We start from the raw sequence: 24,107 nt of genomic DNA, 5'->3' as shown, positions 1-24,107 counted from the left end.
GCCCACACTAAACTCAAAACTCAAGATGTTCTTGCTTTATAGTCTTCTGACTGCTGGAACTTCTGGTATATGCCGCCATTCCCTGCTTAGAAAAACCTTTTTATCCTCTTAAAGATCACCCAAACAGCCAAGAGTTCATTATTCACAGGCAAATGCTTAGTGCAAGAACCATTATTTATTAACCATATATGGCACCCACCTTTTGATTTAAACATATTTCCTCCTAAACCACCTCTTCAACTTCCATATGGAACTTACAGCCTTGAAGGGTCATCTAGATGCTTAATAGAAATATTTTAGATAATTAAATGTAGTGAAAAAATAATACTGTTTAAGTGGACAGTAATACCATTCAAATGATCATCAAATAAAGATTTTATCAAGTATTATTTTTGTTAGCAGTTCACTGGAAATTTAAGAGACAAATAATTGAAGATTACTTATAGTCCATAAACAACAATAACCTTGTTGTGGAGGGGATATACCATTCTTGTCACTAAGTAGGCTTTATTCAGATTCTAGAGCTCTAGTCAACCGATTACTATATTCAAATAAAAAATAGTTTACAGTTGTCACATATTACCATAGCACAAATGAAAGTTTGGATTTATTTATTATAGTACATTCTGATTTTCATTCAGTAGGTAAGGTAGCTGCTTCAACAGATTCAATTTTTAGCCTGTTTGATTAAGTACCAACAATTTAAATTGCTATTTCTCTTCCTACCAATTGGACATTCCTGACAGTGCTTAATAAAGCAAGAAGGAATCTTAATTATGTGGCTTACTTTCTCATTTTTACAAAGACTTTTCTTCTAAGCTTTTGTTTCCAGTGGCTTGTTTAGATTTTCTTTTGTTAAGCTCTTACTTGATTGTAGTCCTTTGATGGTCAGACTGTTTGCTTTTCCATCTTTCAGCCAGTGGTACAAAGAACAGGGAGACTGAAGAGAGGAGATAGCAGGTGCCAGAGAAGTAGAAAGAGCCTGTGTATGTCTGTGTGTAGTCATATATCCAGCCTAGGAGGAAGGAATGATTTCTGTGAATGAAATGAACCTTTCTGTTTGTAATTCTCAAGCAAGTCTTCAACTTTAAAGGAAGGTGTCTGTATTGTGAGCCACTAGAACTAATAACAGCTTCTCACCTGTCTTACCTGAAACTGAATCATTTTCATCTGAGTAGAAACTCGCATTATTAAAAAAGTTATAGTGGACTCAGAAACATGTCTTATGGTGGAGATTGGAGAAAATTAGCACTTCATTTTATGATACTCTTACAAGAAGACTACAGTTTTCTTACAAGGAAAGTAATCATAACTTTTTTTCAAAGAAAAAGGAGATGGAACCTTCTTTCATTTACTGAGCTAACATTTGAGTATTTACCATGTTTCTGAAAATATGCTATGTGTCAAGAATAGTGCTGAGCCAAATAAACATAGTCCCTGCCCTCATAAAGTTTACAGTTTAGTGAGAAAATAGATATTAACCATTTAAATTACATATTTGGTAAATTCTGTGAAGGGAAAGCTTGGGGCTATGAGATTACATGAGAAGGAACTGTTTGATAAATGTTTTAAAGGAATTCTTCTGAAATCTAAATAGTGGGTGTGTGAGCACACATACGTGCAGACATTGGATCAAGGCCCTGGTGCAGTGGTAGTCAAGCCCTACGCCATTGAGCTGCATTCCCAACTGAATGCTCTTTAAAATAAGAATGGAATAAGCTTTGCAGTCTTCTAATCAATGGCACATATTAGAACTTAAGTAAACATCTATTTAAGAAAGTTTGTTTCATTGTGTGATAGCAAGAAGTCAATGTTTTATAATGTCTATATAAAAGTCTATACTATAATGGCAGTGGTGGCACACACCTTTTAAATCCCAGCACTCAGAAGGTGGTGTAGGTAGGCAGATCTTTGTAAGTTGGGGGCAGCCTGCTCTACAGAGTGAGTTCTAGGACAGCCAGGGCTACAGAGAAACCCTGTCTTTAAAAAAAAAAAAAAAAAGTCTGTACTCGAGAAACATCTTTGTGTTATATGCCTATATGGTTCTGGGTTTAGAGATGACATATTGATGAAGAGAGAGGTAGGAGTACTCTGTGCTTACGTTGGTTTTTTTTTTTTTTTTTTTTTTTTTTTTTTTTTTTTTTTGGTTTTTCTACCTACCCCCAACTCATTTGGTATAATGTTTATTGCTTTTTCTTCATTCTCTTATTTTAGCTCTAACTTCCAGGGTTTGGGGTTTTTGTTATTTGGTTCTGGGGATTGACCCCAAGGTTTCATGTATATACATACTAAACATGTGCTCTACTGCTGAGCTACACTCCCAGCCCCTTTTGTTTTGATAATTTTATGTTTCCTATTTTTAATGTAATGCATGAATGGAATGTTTTATATCCTTTTAAATTCAGCTGACTTTAAGGAATTTGTTTATTGATTCCTTGCTTGATTAAATGTTAAATGTTTCTTGGGGGTAAGTTGAGGGAGTGGAGTAAGGTCAGCTAGGATGAGTCTTTGTATTATGTGGATGTGACTGACCTAGCACTTTCTAAAAAATAAGTAACTAATCTGAGCTATGGAATTTTCTAGAAAGGAGGAAAAATGGAGCAGCAACACCTCTTATGTGTATATGTATATGTATATGTATATGTACTGTGAATTTCTGAATGGGTATCAAATGTTAGCATTGTAGGAAAAGATGAGGGTTTCTTGATAGTGATGTAGATTGTAGTAGGAAATATCAGGAGGGTACAGGTGAAAATGGGTTCAAGAGAAAATTGTTTATAAGCTTTTTGTTTTACACACACACCTTTTAAAGAGAATGTTATATCTGTAACATTAAGGTTTAAAATATTTAACATTTTTAACAAAAAAGGGGATCATTTGGCATATTTCAAGTTGGATGAAATAATTTGTTTTGAATGTCCTACCTATTTATACTTGGTAATTGAGATACCAGTATCTTTAAAATTCTAATTGAGATTCAGAGCCAAATGTATAATCTTTAATTTTTAATGGTGGACAAAGGTTTACTACTCCAAGTAGATGTTTTAATACCAATCAAGCTTGAATTTTTAACTTAACATAGCCATTTAAATCTAAGCTTGTTTACTATGGTGAAAGGGTTGATCTTACCCAGGATACCTAGTATTGGAAGTATTTTAACATATGCATAATAAGGTATTTTAGGCATGGGACCCAAGTGTCAACAGAAAATTCATTTGTTTTATGTATACTTTATAGCCTGAAGATAATTTTTAAAATTTACTCATTTTATGTATGTGTATTTTGTCTGCATGTATGTATGTATGTATGTATGTATGTATGTTTTTTGTACTGTATATGTGCTTGGTGCCTTAGAGATCAGAAAAGGACATTGGATCCCATGGAACTGAGTTATGGATGGTTGTGAACCACCATATGGATGCTGGGAACTGAACCTTGGCCTTAACTGCTGAGCTGTGTCTCTATCCCTCTGAAGATAATTTTATATAATACTTTTATTTTTTTTGTACATGAAACAAACTTATGGTAAGAAATTTTACCGTTGTGACATCATGTCACTACTGTCAAAGATTTATTATTTTGAGTTTAAAGATGCTTAACCAACACACTGTGTATATGGTTTTCTGAGTTATGGAAAAGGGAATTTATTGTGCTAAGAAATATTACCATATGTTTGAGAATTTGTTGTTGAGCTGAATTAAGAATCCTATTAAGAGTTCAAAGCCAGCCTAGTCTACAAAGCAAGTTCCAGAACAGCCAGGACTTAACACAGAGAAACCCTGTCTTTAAAAAAAAAAAAAGAAAGGAAAAAAAAAATCCTATTAGGGGGCTGCTGGGATGGCTTAGTAGGTTAGTGAAATGGTTCTTGGTGCAAAGCCTGGCAGCCTGAATTCCGTCCCTAGGACTCATGATGGAAGAAGAGAATTGACTCCCACAGGTTGTCCTCTGCCCTCCACATATACATTGTGGCATGTGCATGTCTATACACATAAAGTCATACAGTAAATAAATGTTAAAAAGGGAAAGAAAAAAGTATCTATAGGCTTGCTATTATGTTTCCATTTATCATCATGTTAGAACTTGAAGTATACCCAGGAAATCCTTGATCCCAAAGTTCCTTGATAGTACTTTCATCTATGAGGTTGATAATTCTGAGACTGGCCTGTTTAATGAGAACTTCCTCTGTTGGGTAGGAGGTATAGTGACAAACTTCAAGGTGTATAGACACACTGATTTTATTTCTTTATGTTGAGATGTGGGTCTCACCAGGTAGCCGTGGATGCCCTAGACTGGCTGTGTAGACCAGGGTGCCCTCAGACTCACTGAGATCTGTCTGCTTCTGCCTTTCAAGTGCTGGAATTAAAGGTGTGTGCCACCATGGCTGGTTAGACCCTGATCTTTTTGCTTCTCAGGGCCACTGGTTGGGTACTGCAGTTTTATGTCTTACCTTGGTTGTGTTGTAAAATATTTATGTGCTCCATATGTGCCATGGTATGAATAAATCTTGGGAAACATGGTTTAGCAAATTAAAATCTTAGGGCCTTTTAAGATACAAACTCACTAAAGGCCTCAGGATACAAATTTGCAGTAAGATTTACTAGGAGCACTTAAGCATTGGTTCTGTGCTGTTTTATTAGAGGATTAGCATTTGGACACTCAGTTGTAGCCTTTACAAAGGCAGAATGGTAATCTCCACCTCTTAAACCACAGTAGAGATATTTGAATTTATTTCTGATGTTTTCATAGATACTCATCAATCTTAGGAACGTTGAGTCAGAGTAAAGCTGGGTGGGGGTTGGTTTGACAGTAACTAACCACCTGATAATGAACAGTTTGCGTTCTGTCTTCAGGGTTGTTTATACAGACAGAGAACTTTGCTGTTTTCTCTCTTGTCTCCCACTTACCCTAATCTTCACAGTGGACCTGTAACAGACCAGAAGATTGAGCTATTTTGTTTTCTTCTAATAAATTCTTAGGCCACAGAGAGATTTTTCATTAATAACACTGCATAACTGATAAAACTTTAAAGGTTAATTTGGTAAATGGTGGAGCAAGGATCAGATAGAAGTTTTGTCCATTATTGTTTTTGAACTGATGATAGACTGGAAATAGGGAATGACCTGTCAGCTGATGGCATAGCTTATTTGTTAGAGCTACAGATCTCCTGGGATGAATGACTTTACATTTTATCCACTATCTTTTCCTGTAATACACAGAGCTAGAAAAGATAGGGGGCTGGAGAGATGGCTCAGTGGTTAAGAGCACTGGCTGCTCTTCCAGAGGACCCAGGTTCAATTCCCAGCACCCACATGGCAGCTCACAACTGTCGATAATTCCAGTTCCAGGGGATCTGACATTTTCACACCAATGCACATAAAATAAAGTTTAAAAAAAAAAAAAAGAAAGAAAAGATAACCAGTTTTCCTGTTATTTCTGACTTACAAGGTTGAAATACCTGAGAGGGGACAGGGAGAAAGGAAGGGAGGGAAAGGATATGTAAGTGTTTGGATACTTAGGGAAATTTTCTTTAGAACTTTAACCTCTTCTGGAACCCAGGCAATTTACATCCATTTAGGATTAGAACTTTTTCTTAGCGGGGCATGGTGCACATGCCTGTAATCTCATTTGAAAGACAGGAGAATCTTAAGTTCAAGGTTACTCTGTACTACATAGAAAGTTCTAGGCAGCCTGCACTATAGAGTGAAACCCTGTCTTAGAAAATCAAAAAAGTTGAAGTTTTCTTAGAGGGCCTTGAGAGAGTGAAGATTCTTGTGTACCGAGTTGCAGCAAGCTAAAGTTGTTTGGTGGTTATTGTGTGAGTATAGAGATAAAATCAAACTAACTTAAAAAGTTAGGAAAGCTTATTTTTGCTTGATTTAAGTATATGTATGTGCATAATGTATTTGTTTATTGGGAATGGGGAGAAGTGGGATAAGGGAGAAGTATATTCAGTTTTATTATTTTGGAGGTAGCTAGTATGGGTCTTCTAATTTGAAATGAAATAGCCTTTTTATTTTGAGCTCATGTCAAATGCCTTGTAGTCAAGATTAGGAATTTTATGTAATGTGGTTTATGTCTGAACTATATGATGGAGAATATATTTTTCTGCCCAAGTTATCATCTATAATATTGATATGTATCTTTTATGTTTTTTTAGCAAGGGTCTGCTAGAAATATAACAAAGTTTCAAATATTAATTCTTCTATTTCTCCACAACCTTTCAAAGCTGCAATCTTGGTGCTCAGGTGGAATTCTGGAGGCTTTCTACCAGCAAAAACCTGGCAGGTTTGGGTACTCAGTGACATTTAATGTACACTTAGTTTGCTAACCACCCTCAGCCAGGGAACTGAGTGTGATTTGGGCCATATTCTTAAATAAAATTGGGTTTGTTACTAGTTCCTGGAAAAGGATAGAAAGAACCTGGCTGCAGTAGGCAGAAGTGATATTCCATGGAAGAGTACAGGAGAGGAAGGTTTTGGCTTTTTGTCCTATGTTAAGGAATTGTGTTGCTGTTATATTTTTAGTCATGTTCATGATGATAAAGGTATATAAATGATTTTATTTCCCATGTGCTCTATTTATAGATTTTTCAATTGTGTATTTTTTTAAATTAATGGTTTCTATAGGCTTCCTATGTTTTTTTTCTTTCCTAGAGTTATTAAAGTTTTGTATAGAACTAACTTTTCTTTTCTTTTTCATTCCCATACAGGAAGGAGAAGTATATTGTTTATATATTCACTGTTACCATTTTAAACAAACAGTTTGAGGATATACTGTTTGCCAGATTCCTACTTAAACATGCCTATACTCTTTTATAGGAATTTCAGCTTTTCATTTGGTAATAGATATGGGTAAGTAAAAAACGAGAATCTCTTACAGCTCTGAAGATTACCAGTAAACATTTAGAGTTAAAGGTGAATACAATCATGTAATTTCCCATACCTCTTAATAAAATGCTGTTTTTATTTTGGTTTTCAAGTACTAGTAATTGAACCTAGGGTTTCACACATTTTAGGCAAGTGGTCCATCACTGAGCTACAGCTCCATTCCAAAGAATTGAGTTAATCTGAAAACAAATAATTTGTAGTGTTTTTGGTAGTTGCTGCTGAAGTCAGAACCCTGGAAGAGATCTAATGGTCTATAAAGTCCTCTATCGTTTTATAGAGGAATGACTTACAGAAACAGGGCTTCCTTGAAACCTTTTCCTTTAACAAGATGCTTAGCCATGTAATATCACTGTCAATGAGATGTCCTTAGTTTAGTGTCTTATCTTAATCTTACTTGAGATACTGTGAGCAACTCCAAGAGGAAAAAAAATCCATGTGAGCTTTTAGCAGTAGCCTTATTACTACCCTTGACTTGTTAGAACTGCCCAATTCTTAGGATTAGTGGATACAAGTATCTATCAGGAGCTCTAAGTAGTCTACATTTTGGGTAAGAAAAAGCTATAAACATTTTTTTCTGATTGATTGAAAACAAATAAATTTTATAATGCATTAGGTGTGTGCATGAAATAAAAGTTTCACAATAAAGTGATTCTGTTTTCTAATTTGCTCTGTTGTAGTCTGTTCTTTTTCATTTAAAAAAAAAATAGGGGGCTGGAGAGATGGCTCAGCAGTTAACAGCACTGACTGCTCTTCCAGAGGACCAGGTTCAATTCCCAGCATCCACATGGCAGCTCACAATTGTCTATAACTCCAAGATCTGACACCCTCAAACATACATGTAGGCAAAACACCAATGCAAATATAATAAAAGTAAATTTAAAAAAATAAAAAAAATTAAATAGAAGCCAAGAATGGTGGCACATGCCTGTAGTTCCTGCACTTGGAAGATGGAGGCAGGAGGGAGGATCAAGAGTTCAAAGCCAGCAAGCGCCCTCGAGGTAGTGAGTTTAAGGTTAGCCTGAGCTACATGAGACCCTGCCTCAAAAATAATATATATATATTTTAAAAAAGTACAAACTTAACATCATTACAAATGTTTTTTTTTAAAGATTTATTTATTTATTTATTATATATGTCTGCCTGAAGGCCAGAAGAAGGCACCAGATCTCATTACAGATGGTTTTGAGCCACCATGTGGTTGCTGGGAATTGAACTCAGGACCTCTGGAAGAGCAGCCAGTGCTCTTAACCTCTGAACCATCTCTCCAGCCCCTGGTTTTGTTTTTTAATGATAGGGCAGAATCACTGTTTCAGTTATGGTCTAAAAGTAGCAAAAGTGAGGGCTGGCTCAGTTGGCAGATTATTTGTCTAGCATGGATGCCCTGAGTTTGATTTCATTTCCCACCTCTGCATAACCCAAGTAATTGATTTCAAACTTGTAATCACAGGTGGGGACAGGAGGATCGGGAAGTTCTTAAGGTTTCCTGGGTGCATGGGCAGTATGAAGCCTGCTTCAGCAAATGAGTCCTTGTCTCAAAAACAAAACAAACCATTTAAAAATAGAGTGAATTTTAAGGTAAGTTCCTTTTTGTGGACAGTGCAAATATAGTAGCAGTCAGTAAGATCAAATATATTGAACCGTTGCTCTGTGAGAATCTAACATTTAAGCCTGTTCCCTAGGAATAATTTTTTGTGTGTGTGCAAGTAGTCAATTTTTTCATTAAATCAGCAAGCAGAAAATACCATTTAGGTTAAACTGGTTATTTCTAGTAAAGTAGAATAGCACATCTACAGAATTAACTCTGAGATTTTCCTGTATTGGTGATCAGGGTAGAGGAAATATGGGAAAGTCAAATACAGCACTTATACCTGGTACTATTGCCATAGATCCTAGACTATTTTCTTCATTGAAATTTGCTTAGAGTGTGGCTCAGTTGTTACCTGCTATCGGTGGTCCAGAAAGGACAGCCATTCCAGCAAAGAAACTGGCATATCCCAAAAACTTGTGTACTCTAGAATTCTTAGATAGATCAACCTGCAATTAGAAATCAGTATTAGCCATTTTAAGGATTACCTTCTCCGGTGTCTTATGTTTACTAAGGGGTGACAACCATTTTTTTTTTTTTTTTTTAATCTTAATGAATTCACTCCTGGGATGATTTGGATGGTCTTTTGCCCCCAGTGTTAGGAAAGCAAATAGAAGTCAACTAGGAAACAGTGGTTTGGCTAGGCAAGGTGGTGGTTTCAGTTTCTTAGTGGGGGACATTGGTTTGAATTTGGTAGGTTAACCTTTTATGTGGTTGAGTGTGTTTACCTCCCAAACATTAATGATTTTCCTCCTCCATTAGGAAATAGTATTTTGGCAGTCTGCGCTTAGAGTAATATTAAGTCCACTATGATTGACTACCAGCCACAGGTTTATAAGAAATCTGGTAACACAAGGAACTGATTTCAACCTTAGGAACCTGGAATTTTGCCTAAGCCTCATACACTGTCCTATAAAACTTAAAAAAACAGTTCAGTTCCATTTGAATTCAGGATTTAAGTCACTTTGCAATAAAAACAGAGAGCTTGTCAAAACAATGTTCTTAAAGTACACAGAAGCCATATGTAAGAAGACCTACATGCCTTTGTTCTAGCAAGAGACAGAGACCCCTAGAGCCTGAAGGAGAGGAGTGAATAGAAGATAGTTGGAATCTTGGTGCTGATCTGTTCCTCCCTTTCCTGTTCTATGTGGGTAGTCTTCTCAGCTTCTTTTCTTTACACGGTAAGATAATGACAGGATATAGCTAGCTGTAGGATTTCCAAGGTCTCTTATGTCGTTTTTTAAATAAAAAATAATATGAAATTTGAATTCGCTCTTGGGAAAGCTGTTACTGATCTTTGTATTGAGTGGTTTAAGATTAATGAATGAGTCTACTCACCAGTACTGGGAGTATTAGTGCCAGGTAGCCACCAGCAAAAATGGCAAAAAAGATGGTGTAGGCCATAAGGAGTGGGAATGTGGTGGCCAAAGGAGCAAGCAGGTTAGTCACACCACACAGAATGAGGTAAAGCTTGTGGTATTGATACTTCTTGATCCAGTTTTGATCAGCAATCCATCCAGAAATGAGCTGACTGACAGTCTCAGTGATACCTGGAACAGCGAAAACAAAGTTGGCAATCTATGTGTTTTGTAACACCTTTTGTAAAAATGTCACATCTTTCCCCAAGTAGTAGGACTCCATTTTGTTGTCAGAATACATGAAGGCAAAAAGATTTTGTACCAAAACAGGATATATAAGTTACTTTCCTTTTCTAAACTCATCAATAAATAGCAAAATGCTGCCTCCAGCAGAACATGAAACCATCAAGTTACCATGTGTCTTTTCTAATTGTGTGTGGAATCCTTGCTAAAAAGACCATGGGTTGAAGAGGTCTTACAGTCTCTTAAAAGGTCTGCAAGTGAAGATAAGAAACTTAAGTGTCCTGAGGAGTCATATGGTAAAACTGAGAAAAAATTTAAAAAACCTTACATTAAAAAACATAGACACTAGGACTTATATTTGTTTATGAAGCTTTGGAATTTAAGACCTCCAAAGGTTGTTATAGTAAATTTGGAAATATGTAAGAAGTCTAAAAATGTCATTTGGGACATAGGTGGTATGGTGTAATCAGTAAAATTTAAGAACCTGTTTTTTCACTCAGCATTCTTACTGTTTATCCTGTTACAAGACATAGCAGTTAAAAATACCAAAAGCCGTTTTCATCAAGAATAACATGGAGCCTGTGGCACATGCTTTTAGTCCCAGCAGGGTGTGTGGTGTGTGCAGATCTCTGAATTCAAGGCTAGCCTAGTCTACATAGTGTAACAGCATTTTTTCACTGAAGCACAGCATCTTTGCAGTGAGAACATTTGAAACTAGGTGTCTTGAGCTTTGCAAGGGCTTGGGTAGGTAAGAGATACGTAGAAGAAAAGGTAGGTAAGTTGACTACTGAGAATTCCTGGCTTAGAGCAAAAGAGATTCAATCCTACCCATTTTCATTTGTTTCAGACTTTCTGTTTTGTCAGGTGAGAGAATCTACAGCTTAAGCATTTGGTCTTACAATATTTTATAATTACATAAAAGAACTTTTAAAACTTACATTCTAATTTATTTTAAACATGAACCTGTGGATTAGTGACTAATCCAAGGGTCATGTTTATCTCACAATTATTTCAAGAAGAAATATATTTAGCATCAAATACCGGTAGAACATTATGCTAGCTGTGGGCCTGGCACTACACTGAATTACACACATTACATTCATAATACAGCTGTGAGGTAAAGCAGTGTGCTATGCCTATCCTATAGATAGGAAAGGAAATCCTGACAGAGGAGGATGCCTTGCCCAAGGTCACACAGCAAGGAAATTCAGAGCAAGAGCCTCACCTGAGAAGTTAAGCTTCAGAATCAATCTTTCCACTTACTACACTATGTTTTCTGGCTGAGATTTCCTTCTTCCCAGACTAGTTATTGACACTTAGCACCAGCTTTCTGAAATTAAGCTTCTACCCAAAGAGTAATTGATGTCTACTGTGTTAGACACCTGAAAATGAATAAAGTGAGTTGGGTCCGCTTGAATCGGCAATATAGCAGTTTATAGATCTGCATGAGGAAATGCACGGTATTCTGCTTAGCCTCAGAAAATGTTCTTTCCCTAGCCTTCCACAGCCCACTCATGATCACTCTTGCTTTTTCCCTCCTTTCTCTCCTTGCTTCAGTTTTAAAATAAAATTTAATAAACTTTTAACAAGCAAAGTTAATTTTTCCTTCTAGGTAGGAAGCTTGAAATAGGTTTTCTTACCAGCTACAGATACAAGGTAGGAGGCATCCATTATGTCAATTCCAAGTGTTTTGGCTCTGGCTACTAGGTGAAAAGTAGGAATGAAATATGCTAATTGACTGAGGAGAAAAGACCAGGTAAAAATGTAGAAGAAAGGATTTCTAAAGAGAGAAATATCTAAAAGATTTTGTTTACAGTTCCATGAAACCAACTTTTTCTGGTAACTTTTGTCATCGCTCATAAGTAACAGTCTGTTCTTGTGAGGCCTATTGCTGAACTCTTCACTTTGATCTTCTAAGACAGTTAAATTTTTTGTAGATGGTCCAGATTTCTCCGTAGAAATGCCTTGGATGGAAGACTCTTGTGTCTCATTGCAGTATGATGTTTCAGTCCTGTCTGATACCTCTGGTCCAGTTACAGACAAACTGCTCCCTTTGCTTTTAATATCAGAATTGTTCTCTGTTTGGATGTGGATGGGTCTTAAGAGCATGCTGGAAGGCACCAAATTCAATGCAATAGCTCCAAATAATATAAGAGCACCTAAGTAGAAGAGAGAAATTGAGAAGATAAGAATACTCTTTGGTTCATGGTACTTTCTGTTTATAGACTCAGAAAAGTCCACTAATTCTTGAAAACACTACTTTGCCTCCATGTTTACTTAAAAGTCTATTTTATGTGTATGTAAATGTCTCCATGTGCATGCATTATGTACACATGTTCATGCATGTGTGTGGCCCACTGAAGCCAGAAGAGAGAATCAGATCCCCTGGAGCTAAAATTCTAGGCAGTTGTGAGATGTCTGATGTAGGTGCTGGGAATGGAATTATAGTCATCTGGAAGAATAACAAAATGCCTTTAGCTGCTGAGCCATCTCTCCTTTCTTGCCTCCCAAATTCAACTGAAAGCGTTTAAATCTATTGACAATATACATGCTACAGAAAAATGGAATACTTTGGAGGTAGAAAACCAGGAAGTTGGACCAAGAAGACATATGAAAAGGGGTTATTTTTGCTAAAGGAAAGGTGGGGAGGCAAGTTGCTAATCTGAATGGCACAAAGTTATAATACATTTTAATGGGTTTTGCTTTTCCAGGCAGGGTTTCTCTGTATAATAGCCCTGGTTGTCCGGGAACTCGCTCTGTAGACCAGGCTGGCCTTGAACTCTCAGATCCAATTGCCTCTGCCTCTCAGGTGAGTGCTGAGATTAAAGTTGTGTGCCTCCACATACTGGCTTAATGGGTATTTTAAATATATTGCAGTGACTGGATTTTGTTGTATGAAATACAGAATTAGTTGACAGGAATCATGGGGAAAAACACATTAGAAAAGGGAACAGCCTTTCAGCCTGATACTTTTGTAAATTCCCTTGAAAGAAGACATGCTAGTCGTGCCTTTGATACTGAGTACTTAGTTTCAGTGTGTCCTGAACAAAGTTATGACTTGTGTTTCTGGAGAGAACAAACTATGTAGGCTTTCTTAAAGTTTGTCAAGTGGAGATTCCCATTCACCATGAGACTACATAGGAAAGAATTAATGAAACTACTATAAAGATAGAAATAGACAAACATTTTAACTAAAATATTTTAGAAAACTGAAATGGTTTTATGAAATTTTTAGTTGATTTTATATATATACACATTATATATATATATATATATATATACACATATACACATACACATAGACACACACATATATGTCCAATAGGAACATAATCTTTTTACAATTACTTTTTCCATTTAATCTATTTTAGTTACAATTTTTAGTGAAGGTTTGGAGGAAAAAGAGAAGAGCATTGTTTTTCTAAGGGTGTTACTGTACACTGTTTCCAGTTAGATCTCGTGTGTTGAATTCCAAAGAGAATTCTGAGTGGGCTAGCAAAGCCTCTAGGTTATGGATGATTCTTTTTTTCATATTTTCTAATAAAGGAGATGTGCTTCTATTAAGTATCATCCTTATTTCTCCTCTCATCTTCAGTACTAGGGATTAAACCCAGAACCTTGTGCATATTATAGCAATACATTCTACAAGTGTTTGCACTTAAGTGGTGTGGTGCTTCATTCCTGTAATCCTAGCATTACCACAAGTTTGAGACCAGCCTGGTCTACATAGCAAGATCTGGAGTCACTAGGGTCTCACAGTGACCTTGGATCGAGGAAGAGGAATTTATTAGTCTTGAAGCTTCACCTGTAGTCATCAAAGGGAGGACTAAACATTAACCTTTTGGGGTTAATAGTTTAGAAACTTAGACTGACTCACCTGTCCAGTCATAAAGATCTATCAGGAATTTTGTAAAGGGTGCCAATAGAAACGTCAGTCCCATTCCAGAACGGGCAATTGCTGTTGAAAGACCCAATCGTTTTTTGAAGTATTTGGTAATTACCACAGCAGCTACTTGGTACAAGAAAGCAGACCCCAATCCTAAAAGAAAAACAAGTTTGAAATTCCTTTCTTATTAGGTTATTAGTTAACCAGATCAGATCATCTATTTAGGAGCATCTATTTAGGGCAATAGGAAGGTTTCCTGTTTCATCTTTTATATATAGTCTATTTACAGTAGACTCACCTGGTAACAGTCCCATAGTCACACAAAGAAAAGGAATGCCTGTGGCCCAGTTGCTGACCAGATAGCCACCAGAAACAAGGAAAGTCCCAAGAATGGAAGTAGTTTTTTCTCCAAGTATGTCACAAATAATAGCAGCCAGGGGACCTTAAGAGAAGAAAGAGAAAGTGCTAAGTTAATGTGTTCTGCATCCCTTAGTCCCTGTGTGTGATTTGAATGAATGATTAGAAGAAAGCAAGATGACTACTTTAAAATATTGTATATTCAAGAAAATAAAATTGTATTTGTACTAGTGACCTTTGTTTTGTGCAAAGATGAACCACTAATCTCCATATTACCATATTACTAAGCACTAACTAGAACCAGAGGAGAAATTGATTTAATGTTTGTTTTGAATATGGTCACATAATTAAAACTGAAAGGTTTCACTTCCAGTCTTGGCTCACAGGACTGAAAGCCTTATCAGACTAGAAAGAAACAAGGCATGAAAAATTCCAGTCATGAATTTTGGATTCTTAATTCCTTTTTAACGCTCATTTTCCCAACCTAATTACCAAGTTAAGTAGTGCTTAAACACTATGATGTCTCTTTCAGTATTGCATATTGATATTAATGCATATTAATAAGTAAACTTGGATGTAACAGTACTTCAACCTTAAAGTCATGACAGTGTTGTCAAACACCTTTGTGGTCTTTCTCCATAGACAGTAAGCTTGTTGCCAGTTTCATACCTGCACAAAAACGGAGTGATGACATGATGGATCCAATCCAACCAATTTGCTCTGAAGTGCCTTCAAACTCTTCTTGAAAGACCACAAAGAAAATTGCAAATGTCTTGGTCATCCCCATCACAAACACATTTACCTAAACCAATGCATATCAGGGTCCTCGTTAGGTGAGAAGTAGGCTAGTGCTGTTACCAGAGATTCTATCAGTCCTTACCCATTTTTCTTATTGGTGCTTTCTGGTTATGTAATAGGGGTGAGAGAAACAGTTCATTCCTCTTTAAGGTGGTGAGACAAAGTCATGAAAATATAGACTTGAAATCCCCATTTCAAGTCTTATGAAAAGGATGTATCACTATTGATTTGTAGGTGAGAAGTTAGTTTAGAGAGAAAAAAATGCCAGTGATGTTACAGGCAGTGAAGTTTATATCCTAGACTGACTCCAGACTCACCACTATTTTGTTTCCTTATTGCATAGCATTTCAGGAGGTTGTTTATTCCACATGCTTTGGGGGAGTGGGGAGGAACACAACTATTTCTGTTTGGATACCACCATTCTTCAACGCCTAAAGAATCAAGACCAACACCCATCCTTCTTTAATCATCATTTCTAGTCTTTTTTTCAGAATAGTATTTCTTACCTGGAGGCAAGAGACCAAGAATTGGCAGTGTTTAGGAGGCCTCCAAAGTTCAGGAAGGAGTCCTAAACAGTTTTCTCATTCTGATTTGAAAGTACAAAACAAAATTTGGGACTGGAAAGATGGCCTAGCAGTTAAGAGCACTTATTGCACCCCAGAGGACCCAGGTTCAGTCTCTAGCACCCACTATCTGGCAATCTATTATTTTTCTCCAAAAAAAAAAAAAAAAAAAAAATCAAACTAGCAAATTATGTAAATATCAATGCACTAGACCTGTCTCAGTCCAAAATAGAGTGTACTTCTTAAGAGCAAGGACCACCAATGTGAGGTGTTATTCTGTAAGCCTTTTTTTCTTTGTGTATGAGCTATGTGGTGGTGTCCACAGACTGCTTACCAAAAAACAAGTGGTTTTTGTTTGTCTTGTTTTTTTGAGACAAAGTCTCAAAAGTTTTGGCTGTCCTAGAACTATGCAGACCAGGTTGATCTTGAACTCACAAAGATCCTCCTGTCTCTGCCTCCCAAAACTGGGATTAAATACATGTGCTACAACTCCTGGCTTACCTCTGTTCTTAATCATCTGAATTTGGCTAGCTATTGGTCTTCAGTAAGGACTTTTCTTCTTTGTCAGGTTGTTTCTTATTCCTTCTAACTCTAATGTCTGGGTATGACAGCCATGAATTGAGTGTGACCTGTCCAATAACAGGCTATGTTGTGTATTCACTGAGTACCAGAAAAGGAAAGGCAGAGCTCTTGCATTTACCCAGCCAGCTCTTTAACTTTTAACTTCCTAATTCATTTCTTTAGAAGATTCTAAAGACTTCTCTCAATGTATTTTCCCTTCATTAACCAAGTAGACTACAATATTAGTCTTGATTCCATGCCTTGAATCAAGTTTGGTAGGTTTCAGTCCTGCTTCAGAGTTTTCATCAGCCATTGTAATTGTCTTACCTCCAAATCAAGCAAAATCCTAGGAATGGTTCAACCCCTATTTTCCAACTTAAAAGCAGTGTTTATTGTTTTGGTTTTGGTTTTTCAAGACAGTTTCTTCTCTGTGTATCCCTGGCTGTCCTTGAACTCTCCTGAGTGCAGGGATTAAAGGCGAGGGCAAACACCACCTGGCAAAAGCAGTTAGTTGTATTGGACCCATAAGAATAAGTGTGCCGAGGCTGGGGGGTGGTGGCGCATGCCTTTAATTCCAGCACTTGGGAGGCAGAGCTAGGCAGATCTCTGTGAGTTCGAGGCCAGACTGGGCTACAGAGGGAGTTCCAGGACAGGAACCAAAACCACACAGAGAAACCCTGTCTTGGAAACAAAAAAAGAAATACTAAGTGCCCCCCCCTGTGGTGGGGGTGGGGAGATCAGCCTTGACTCATTTTGAAATCAATGCCAGTTGTTAGGGTTACTTTTATTTAATGGCAGCTTCTTTCTCTCCCAGGCCCTTCTGTAGTATTATCCTAGCTTGTCCTGACCTCCACAGACAAGTTTCTTCAAAGTCTATTGTGTCTATTTCCTCTTATAATATTCCACTGAAAACTGAAGTTCACTAGCTTAGTGCCCATCATGTAAGGGCTCTGACCAACTTGCTTGTTGCTAAGTCAGGAGATTGCTGCTATTTCTATTATGTGACCTCAGCAGTGTCCACACATCATTTTATCCCTGATAATTTCTAGACATCTGCCTGCTTGACTTTTCCCCCCCTCTCTGAATGATTCCATTTATCCCCACATTGATTACCCTCAAGATTTGTCTTATTCCTCTTTTCTCTGGTGATTTTATTCACTTTGCCTTAAAGTTCAAACAGTATATATTAGAGACACAGGTTGCTCCAGATGCATGTAGACTATACAAACACATTCTTGCTTAGAAGTCCCTTGGACTCTGTCCAAGATTAAGCCATTCAAACTGTTCATAGTGTTTCTTACTATTCCTAACTCTAGTGAGTATTCATCACCCACCAAAATTCTTCAGCTAACAACTCTGGACTCTATATTCCCTGCTGGGCAGGTTCCTCTCCACATCTTAGTCTGCCTCTCAATGTGATCAGATCTGTATTTTCAGTTATTCCTGATATCTTCCTTAAATTTTGGACCTTACTGTTTTGCCTGTATTGCAGCTTGTCCAATGAATACTCTGTGTCTAGGTACAATCCTCACTAGTCCATTATTGGCATAGCAACCACAGATGTAATTTTAAAATACTTTCCTGATTAATTTGCCTCATTAAAACTTTATAACCTCAGAGCAACCAATATTCCTGGTCAGTGTTATTTTTCTGACATTATCTCACTGTGCTGCCCAGGCTAGCTTTGGACCCATGATCCTCCTACCACTGCCTAATAGTGCGGAGATTACAGGTGTGCATCACCACACCTGACTTTTAGATGAACAGTCCTGCTGGGCTATTCTAACCTCAGAATAAAGCTGCTTTTTTTTTTTTTTTTTGGTTTTTTGAGACAGGGTTTCTCTGTGTAGTTTTGCGCCTTTCCTGGAGCTCACTTGGTAGCCCAGGCTGGCCTCGAACTCACAGAGATCCGCCTGGCTCTGCCTCCCGAGTGCTGGGATTAAAGGCGTGTGCCACCACCGCCCGCACACCTGACTTTTAATGTGTTTTCTGTAGCCTCTCTGTACCTCTGACTTCATCTGTCCTCTTGTTAATTATAAATATGTCTGTCTATCAGATTATTCACCCCCCACAAGCAGGTATTTAATTAGTGGCTGAGCGGGTATTTAATTAGTGGCTACTGTATATTCAGAGTAGGCATGTATGTCTGGTAAGACATACTAAACACAGAAACAGTTATATATTAAAGTACGGTAAGTTACAATGTAACCTCCCTCTGCCTTTGTAGGAGATCTTACAAAGTACACTGAGAATTTTTTCACTTTTTCAGGAGTTTAAATCTTAAAGAAAAGCACGCTTGTAATTCACACAGAAATAAATGCATTGCCCTAAGGATGCACATTATTACTATGAGCAGTGAGTTAGCTTGAGTTCATTGTTAATAGTTTGGTATATTTTTTTTGTGCTTCAAAAAGCACCATCATATTACCCAAGTAAGACATTACTACCCTGATTATGAGGTACTTTTTCTTAGCAGTAACTAATCAAATGACTTGCCAGCCATTCAGAAAAATGTAGAAAAAGTGGGAGAACCAGACTATCCAACAATACCAACACCATACACCATTATTTGAGAGAAGGCCCAACCAGGCAGGGCTCTCAGGGTTAAGGCATCTTTAGTTTCCCTGTTAGTAATGTTTCTATGGAAGGAGAGACGAAATTCTATTCTTTGGTAATGAAGCCAGAATTTAACAAATTGTGCTTTATTAAGTTTTATAATACACAAATCTTAGCTGAGAAGCTCTGCCTTCTCCCTTTCTATCATTAGTGGAGGAGTAATGTATTATGTGTTCCCACCTCTCCAGTTTCATACAGATGTCTGTTACTCAGCAGGACTTGTGCACCCATCGTGGCCTCTTATTGTAAATCTAAGCAGTGGAGGAGAGTCAAGAAAAAGGTGTTTTTATGAGTGTGTCTCCAAGTTAATAGACATGCAGGGTTATTTGAGGCACAGCCATGATGGGATCCATCAGTGTTTAGAATGGGCATCCTGATAATGCACATCACCACTTTTTTTTTTTTTTTTAAACAAAGCAACCCTAACAGTTCTTGGAGGTGAGGGCAAGAAGTCTTAGCTTTACATGTCAGATCTACAATGTTTAATTCTAGTTGAAGTTATGGGGAAGCGGGGATGTGGACAGCAGGCTGAAATGTTCCCAACCCTATCAGTGAAGGGGGCTGTCTCACTTGGCTTTCTATTGATACGATAAAATACTTGGGGAGAAAAAGGTTTATTTCAGCTTACAGTTTATAGACTATCATGAAGTCAGGGCAGGAACTGAAGCAGAAGCTATGAAGGAATACTGCTTCCTATCTTGTTTTCCAGGCTTGCTCAGTTTGTTTTCCGAAACAAAGGACCACCTGTCCTGAGGAGGCAGTGAGCTGGGCTCTCCCACATCAATCATTAATCAAGAAAACCCCCTACTCCCACCCCTACAGGCCAGTCTGATAGAAGCAATTGCTCAATTGACATTCCTTCTTTCCAGACATGTAGGTTTGTGTCAAGTAGACAAACACCAGCACAGGGACTACTGTAAGAAGTACTGTGTACATGTTAGGCTGAGTGGGCAGTTATTTTGAGATAGGGTCTTGCCATGTATGACTGGCTGGCCTTGAACATTCAGCAATCATCTTGCCTTGGCCTCTGAGTGCTGGAATTACAAGAATAGTCTCACCTGACAGGGCTGAGTACTTTCAGAAATGCCCAATGCGCTATCCCTAGTATAGTAAAAAATGCAGTGTCCCAAATCCCAATTGCCATGCTGCCAAAGTAGAACTGCCAATAAAGCCTGGAGCATTCTCTGATTAAGAGATCAGAGAGGCAGAGAAGAGGACTGGATAAGAATGTTTCTTTCTCTCAAGGGAAACAGCTCAGCTGGGTTTATCTGGGTTGGCCTCTGATCTTAGCAGTTTGGGGAAGTTCCTGGCTGCCTGTCTATTCAAATCCCATTATTTCTGAACTGATTTTATTAGGTTGTTTCAAGTTTTTCTCCAGACAGTTTAGTAGTCTGAAAGGGGAGAGAAACTTACCAGGAAGAAATGCAACACGATCATCCATCCCCATCCTCCATCCAGGGTTTTAGTGTAAGGGGGGGCCTTTTCTTCCCTCTTCATCATGAGGCTTCCTGTATGTTACGTACGGAAGATCACTGTGACAGAGCCAAAACATAGTTGCTTCAGTAGCCAAGAAAGTGATTGAAACTTATGTGGGGTTTGTGTGTGTGTGTGTGTGTGTGTGTGTGTGTGTGCGCGCGCGCGCGCGCGCTCTGGCTAGCCTAGAACTCAAGGCAGCCCTGCCTTCTCCTGAAAGCTGGGATTATAGGTGTGCATGGCTAAATTTTTAAATTCTATTTTTTCTCCCATGGTATAAAAGCAATTGTTCTGTGATTTTACTTTTTCTTTCCCACTTAGTTACATATGAATTCTGCCTGGTGTAAAGAAGGGCTCACTCAGCCTCACTCGCTTGACAGGAATGGCTACTCCACTTGTGCTCAGAATCTCCACCACCTGTAAGCCAATTCTAGAGGAAGCCATGTGTTCCCTTTCCAGTTCTGGGAACCAGCCCTTGACTCTAAAGAAAAATAAATGGCTGGGGGACCTTTGGTTTACACAGCCCCTTTGTATGGTATTTAGGTTTTTTAAAGAACTTAACTTGATACTACATCAGGAAAAGAAATTGGGAAGCCCAATTGGGAAATATGAATGAACTGAAATAGAGGGTACTGTATAGAGGTTAAATATTTTGCATGTGATAGTGGACTTATGATTCTGCAGGAGACTAGTCTCCACCTTAGGAGAGAGATGCTAGGTATTCAAGATTGGAATGTCATACTGCTACCTTCAAACAGAGTTGAGTAAGTAAATACCTATATATTGATAAAGAGAATGTCTGCGTTCTGAGGAATGGGTATTACCCTCATTTCCAATTGTTAGAGCAGGCTGGTGTGTGTATGTGTGTGTGTGTGTGTGTGTGTGTGTGTGCGCGCGCGCGCGCGCGCGCTCTCTCTCACTCACGCTTGTATGTAACATGTTAGACGATTAGGCTGGACAGAAAAATGCCAGGAATGTGTGTGTATCATGCATGTGCGTGACATCTGTTAGATGATTAGGCTGGACAGAGATTGCAGTTATTTCAAGGCCCCTGAAAAGACCATCCCAAGGCCCAGTTCCATTTTCACCTTACCTTTAAGGATGTGTTCAGCAAATGAATCCTCTATAGACAAGGAAATTTGGAGGAAAAATAGTTACTTTTCCTAAAATATTACTTTTTTTCCTAAGGAATTTCATTCCGCTGCTTGGTGAAAACAAGCAGGCATTGTAGTCCAGCAGCAGGGCAGAGTGGTTTAGGCACTCTGGCCAGTGGACTTTACTTCCTGAGGGAGGAGGAAAGGCTGTAACTTGAGAACAACTCAGGCCAGCCTTCCAGCCAGCCCACAAAGTAGACTTTTCCACCTAGGTCAAAAGCAGTGGAGTAAACCAAGGAGAAAATCCTCCTAGTGACTTCTCAAGCCTGAGGGGGTGGGGGTGGGGATGAGACTTAAGATATTTGAAACACTTGTCCAAAGTTCGCCAGGGAGTCTCAAGACTGCTTTCTAAAGGAACGAAATTCCAGAAGTGGGGGAGTTTTTTATTGGGCCACAGATGGCAATGTTGGAGCTGGAGATGTTGCTCTCTGATAGAGTGCATGCTTAGCTTGGATACCTGGGTTTCGTCCCTAGTGGCAAACACACAAAAACCTTCAGTAAATTTAGCCTGCTGTGTGCTCTATTGTACCCACTGACTAAATAGTATGATTACTAATTTGGGATTTCAGGCCCCATTTTAATTGCTTTTTTGAACTTGATTAATTTCAGATACTTTCCATGAAAAATGCATACTTATAGTAATTTTAATGAAACTTTTTTTTCTTACTGCATTTTGGAAATGATTAAGGCTGAGTCCTAGTAAATTACCTAAATAATTCAACATTCCAGTCCAATTTCCTTCCTTTGCTCCACCTTCAACAACAACAAAAAAAGTAAGTCACCAAGAAAGTGCCTTTGATCTCCTTACACCAACATTCCAGATTTTTAAACCAGAGTGTATTTTAAGCCAAAGTATGAGTTGTTTGATCTGGAAATCTGTACTTTTTGTTTTTTAAACAAGGTGTTTCTCATCCTCTTAAAGCCCAGCTCATACTTTTTTTTTTTTTTAAATTAAAGTGCTTGGAGTAGGACGGCTTCATTTGGGAGGATGCTCAGTAAATGCAACCATGGAAAGATGATGCATTTATGTGGTGTTGGTGGTAAAGATCAAATAAACATTCAGAAGGCAAAACCCAGAGGAAAAGGAATAATTTTCAGGGAGCTCTGTGATAATTATGTACCCAAGAAAATGTTTTTAGTGACTATTCATGGAACTGGTTTCAAGGTCTTTGGTGGCATGCTAGCTACTCTTTTAAAGCAAAGCTATGATTTAGTCACAAGAGATGAAGTTGAGCTTGATACTGATAGCTCTGTCTGGAGCCCTAGACCAGATTTGAAATGGAGTGGGACAGTCATCTATAGACCAAGAGGACTTTGAAGTCCTCAGAGATGAGCGTCTTCGTTAGTAGAAACCGTTGAGGGACAGTGAGACAGTGAGTTATGCTGGTCTCAACTCTGCATTGTAAGTCCTGGAATTCTGAGCAAGTTAACCTCTTTGAATTTGTTTCCGAAACTATAAAATGTGGCTAATGCCGTTTTGCAAGATTGTTGTTAAGGATTAAGAATTACTTCTTACTGCTGTGTGTGGCAGCTCACACTTAGAATCTCAGATGCTGAAGCAAGGACTGCTGTGAATTTGAACAGATCTAGGTTAAAGTCAGACCCTGCCTCCCCCCACCAAAGAAAGAAAAGCAAAATAAAAACTCATGAATCATTCTTGTTAATCAGAAGAAAGAATTGTTAAGGTATCTGGGATATTAGTTAACATGTCAGCACCCATACCCATGGACTTAATGAATCTTACAGAGTCTTTAAACATATGATTACTTTCTCAGCTTCTAACCTTTTAACTCTTGGTGATCAAGCTATTTGGTAAGAATTTACCATAATTTCTTACTACTATTGTTCTACTGTCAGGTAACCTATGAGTAGTGTTCAGTCCTTGGGACTTAATTTAGTACTACATTACCAAATTAAGAAAATGATCAAGCTGAACATTCCCTTGTCCTTGTTCAGTCCTTGCCTTTAAAAAGTTGGCTTGACAAAGCCAGACATAGTGGCAGATGCTATTGCTCACAGCAATCAGGAGGCAGAGGCAGGCAGATCTCTGAGTCCTAGGCCAATCTGGTCTACAGAGTGAGTTCCAGGACAACCAGGGCTATGCAGAAAAACCCTGTCTTAAAAAAAAATAATTAAAAGAAAAAATTAAGTTGGCTTACAGAGCTGGCCTCTGGCTGGCATTTGGGAACTTAGGATTTCAGGAGAATTCCTACTATTTCATAAATCATGAGTGGATCACTGTTCCCATAGGGAACAATCAAGACTTATGCTTCACTTCTGGGAACCGGGAAATTTGACATTTGTTAATAGAAAATGCTCATGTGATCATCCTCCTCTGGGCACTGTCTAGTGAACTTCTCTGGCTGAAGATGTTTCATAAATATTATCACATTCTGTGCTGTAGGAATTAAGTTCATTCTATATGACTGGACTGAAGGAGAATTCTTAGTGTGCCTTGTTTCTTTTTAATTTTCTCCCAAATATCATTTCCTTTTGTAAATTCTCCTTTTAATATAATAAACATGATTACAGGGAAATGTTGAATCCTTTGAGTCCTAGTTAATCAGCAGAACTAAGTGTCTTAGTTAGGGTTTCTGTTACTGCAATGAAACACAATGATCAAAAA

At 38.0% G+C, this 24,107-nt stretch overlaps 1 protein-coding gene across 4 annotated transcripts; it reads right to left on the bottom strand.

Moving 5' to 3' along the window:
* Nucleotides 1–134: 134 nt before the first annotated feature.
* Slc16a4 (solute carrier family 16 member 4) lies at nucleotides 135–23,301 on the bottom strand. Of its 4 annotated transcripts, none has more exons than XM_028879434.2 (9): nucleotides 21,421–23,301; nucleotides 20,268–20,386; nucleotides 14,986–15,118; nucleotides 14,258–14,401; nucleotides 13,951–14,112; nucleotides 11,714–12,232; nucleotides 9,811–10,022; nucleotides 8,828–8,921; nucleotides 135–1,015 (listed from the first exon to the last, which is right to left on the bottom strand). In XM_028879434.2, the coding sequence occupies exons 2-9, from the start codon at nucleotides 20,352–20,354 to the stop codon at nucleotides 864–866; spliced, it is 1,503 nt and encodes a 500-aa protein (XP_028735267.1). In that variant the 5' UTR covers nucleotides 20,355–20,386; nucleotides 21,421–23,301; the 3' UTR covers nucleotides 135–863. The 4 variants fall into 4 exon arrangements, with proteins under 4 accessions (XP_028735267.1, XP_037062875.1, XP_037062877.1 ...); XM_037206980.1 differs by having other exon boundaries at nucleotides 20,268–20,362; XM_037206982.1 differs by lacking the exon at nucleotides 14,986–15,118 and having other exon boundaries at nucleotides 20,268–20,362; nucleotides 21,421–23,299.
* Nucleotides 23,302–24,107: the final 806 nt, after the last annotated feature.

Source organism: Peromyscus leucopus, chromosome 6 (genome assembly GCF_004664715.2).
Source record: "Peromyscus leucopus breed LL Stock chromosome 6, UCI_PerLeu_2.1, whole genome shotgun sequence".
Classification (NCBI taxonomy): domain Eukaryota; kingdom Metazoa; phylum Chordata; class Mammalia; order Rodentia; family Cricetidae; genus Peromyscus; species Peromyscus leucopus.
The sequence above is the reverse complement of the archived record's forward strand: the minus strand, read 5'-3'. Positions and strand labels throughout refer to the sequence as shown.

What these genes read in the sequence shown, in the direction of transcription:
- Slc16a4 (XM_028879434.2), bottom strand. Translation starts at nt 20,354, where the DNA reads ATGATGAAGAGGGAAGAAAAGGCCCCCCCTTACACTAAAACCCTGGAT. An exon ending in ATCACTCCGTTTTTGTGCAG is followed by an intron (nt 14,402 to 14,985) that starts GTATGAAACTGG and finishes TCTTCTCTTAAG; the next exon opens with GTCCCCTGGCTGCTATTATT. An exon ending in TTCTGGACCACCGATAGCAG is followed by an intron (nt 1,016 to 8,827) that starts GTAACAACTGAG and finishes CCTTCCTCCTAG; the next exon opens with GCTGGATATATGACTACACA.